This window comes from Haliaeetus leucocephalus, unplaced genomic scaffold (genome assembly GCF_000737465.1).
Source record: "Haliaeetus leucocephalus isolate CR32 unplaced genomic scaffold, Haliaeetus_leucocephalus-4.0 Scaffold262, whole genome shotgun sequence".
In the NCBI taxonomy this organism is placed as follows: Eukaryota; Metazoa; Chordata; class Aves; order Accipitriformes; family Accipitridae; genus Haliaeetus; species Haliaeetus leucocephalus.
In genome coordinates, this window is record NW_010972698.1 from 4,872,499 (window position 1) to 4,874,564 (window position 2,066).

At 45.2% G+C, this 2,066-nt stretch overlaps 1 protein-coding gene across 1 annotated transcript in view; it reads left to right on the forward strand.

The window, feature by feature from the left end:
• The window catches only part of LOC104832777 (1,25-dihydroxyvitamin D(3) 24-hydroxylase, mitochondrial-like), a 1,919-nt gene extending 272 nt beyond the window's left edge, over positions 1–1,647 (forward strand). Inside the window, exons 2-5 of the mRNA XM_010569141.1 lie at positions 61–251; positions 445–538; positions 1,262–1,361; positions 1,553–1,647. Of these exons, the coding sequence (XP_010567443.1) occupies positions 61–251; positions 445–538; positions 1,262–1,361; positions 1,553–1,647 (480 nt within the window). The remainder of the gene's footprint in view (positions 1–60; positions 252–444; positions 539–1,261; positions 1,362–1,552) is intronic.
• Positions 1,648–2,066: the final 419 nt, after the last annotated feature.

A 2,066-nucleotide genomic window follows, 5' to 3' on the forward strand; every position in this document is an offset into this window, starting at 1 on the left:
TCAGGGGAGCGCTTCGCACTCACCGGACCGGGCGGGGGGTTCTCTCTTCTGCGCCCCCAGGCTGAGTACCACAGGAGGTTTGGCAAGATTTTCCGCATGAAGCTGGGGGCTTTCGACTCGGTGCACATCGCAGCCCCCTGCCTCCTGGAAGCCCTGTACCGCCGGGAAAGTTCCTGCCCTCAGCGCCTGGAGATCAAACCCTGGAAAGCCTATCGGGACTATCGCGACGAAGGCTACGGGCTGCTGATCCTGTAAGTGGCCGCGGGGAAGGTGCAGGGAGGGCCGGTTACCGCCGAGAAGCGGCTGCGGCGTCAAGTTTGGGGCCGTCGGTGCGATGAAGGCGCTGCCGGAGGGGTCTCGTTGCACATGCCGCGGGTTTGATGGCTTTTTTTTTCTTCTTTAAGCCTTTCTCTTTTCAGCCTCGCTGTTTTTAATTCAATCTAGGGAAGGAAAGGACTGGCAGAGGGTAAGAAGTGCCTTTCAAAAGAAATTAATGAAACCCAGGGAAGTTGCGAAACTGGATACTGCGATCAATGAGGTACTGTGTGCTTTGAGAAACTCTTTCCCTATCCCCACTCCCCTGGAAACCTGGGAAATAAAAGCAGATCAAATGATCCGGTTTGCCTGCATAGCTGTCGATTTGCTCTACAGTGGTAAAACCATGAGTTCATACTCTTGAAATCATTCAGGGAATAGTAAGTACAAACTGATTATCAGGGTCTGACCAAAAGGGAGACCACACAGAAACCTGTAGTTGAGATTGCCCGTCCTCCCAGAACAATAAGATTATTCCACAATGATACGGGCTCCTGCAAACAGAGTTTTTACTTACTTTTCTTGCATTTAGTGGTTTTTGCCCTTACCCCCTATTCTTATGTTCCTCCCGTCAAGGAACACCTCCCTTTTTAATGTCTGTGTTCCTCACTGAGTTTGAGGAGCATCAGTGATAAACAGCTTTATCCTATTTATTGTGGAAGCTCCAGTATTATCCCAGCATCAGACTGAAGCATTTCATCCCTGTGGAGGAAAGCTCAGCTCGTCAAAGTACAAGCAGTAATAACATGACAGTTGTGTAAAATACAAGCATACGTTAACACAGGGAAATCGAATCTTGCTTAAAGAGCAGGAAACAGGAGTACTCCTCTCTCACGCGAAATTGTTATCTATTTAAAAGACAGCTGAAATGCTAAATTACACAGGATTTTTATTAGTTGAAGTCATTTTATTCCCTGCTTTTCTCTCTCTTCTCTCAACTGCTTAGGTCCTGGAGGACTTCATGTACAGAATAGATGATGTTTGTAACCACAATGGACAAATGGAAGATGTCTATTCAGAATTCAACAAATGGTCATTTGAAAGTAAGTTGTTTTTTCCCTGAGAATGGTATGTGTTTTGTACCTGCCATGGCATTTCAGTTAAAGTAGGATCAGTGATGAATGTGTAGGCTGATTATTTCCAAACTATCAGCCACAATATCATGGAAAGTGGGTTGCAGAAAAGCCAGGGGACTATCAGTAAAAGTGCAAAATTCAGCAGCAACTATACAAACTCTTCTGTCTGGTTATCTATGTGGCTTGTAAAAAAAATTCAAACATTATAGTGACTTATAAATCCAAAACTTGGGGGAATCACAGCACGTTTATCTAGAGCAGGATCAGATAACACATGACCGGTTTTGTCCATCTGATATTTGTTACTTATCAGCAGCAGAAGATCAATGAAATGATCCAATAACAGTGAAGAAGTATTTGTTTTAGACAATAGTTGGAAAATCCCACTTAAGATGTTTAGTTTACATTGGGGTTGAGAAGCACTGGAATAAGTTACCGACACAGGAGCCTCCATCTTTAGAAACCTTTCAGAGTACACTAAGGAACCATCTGCCAGGAATGACTTAGGGCAGAAGAAACTGCATCAGTGGTTCCCAAGAGGAGGGATGGTTGGGTATAGCGCATAACTGAACGAGCTCTGCCAGACGTGTCTGCTCATGGCTGGCTCATCTCGGCAACCTGTGTATTGAGTTCCTGAAAGTGGGGTTTTTTTCTTCCACTGTCAGTGGTGATGGC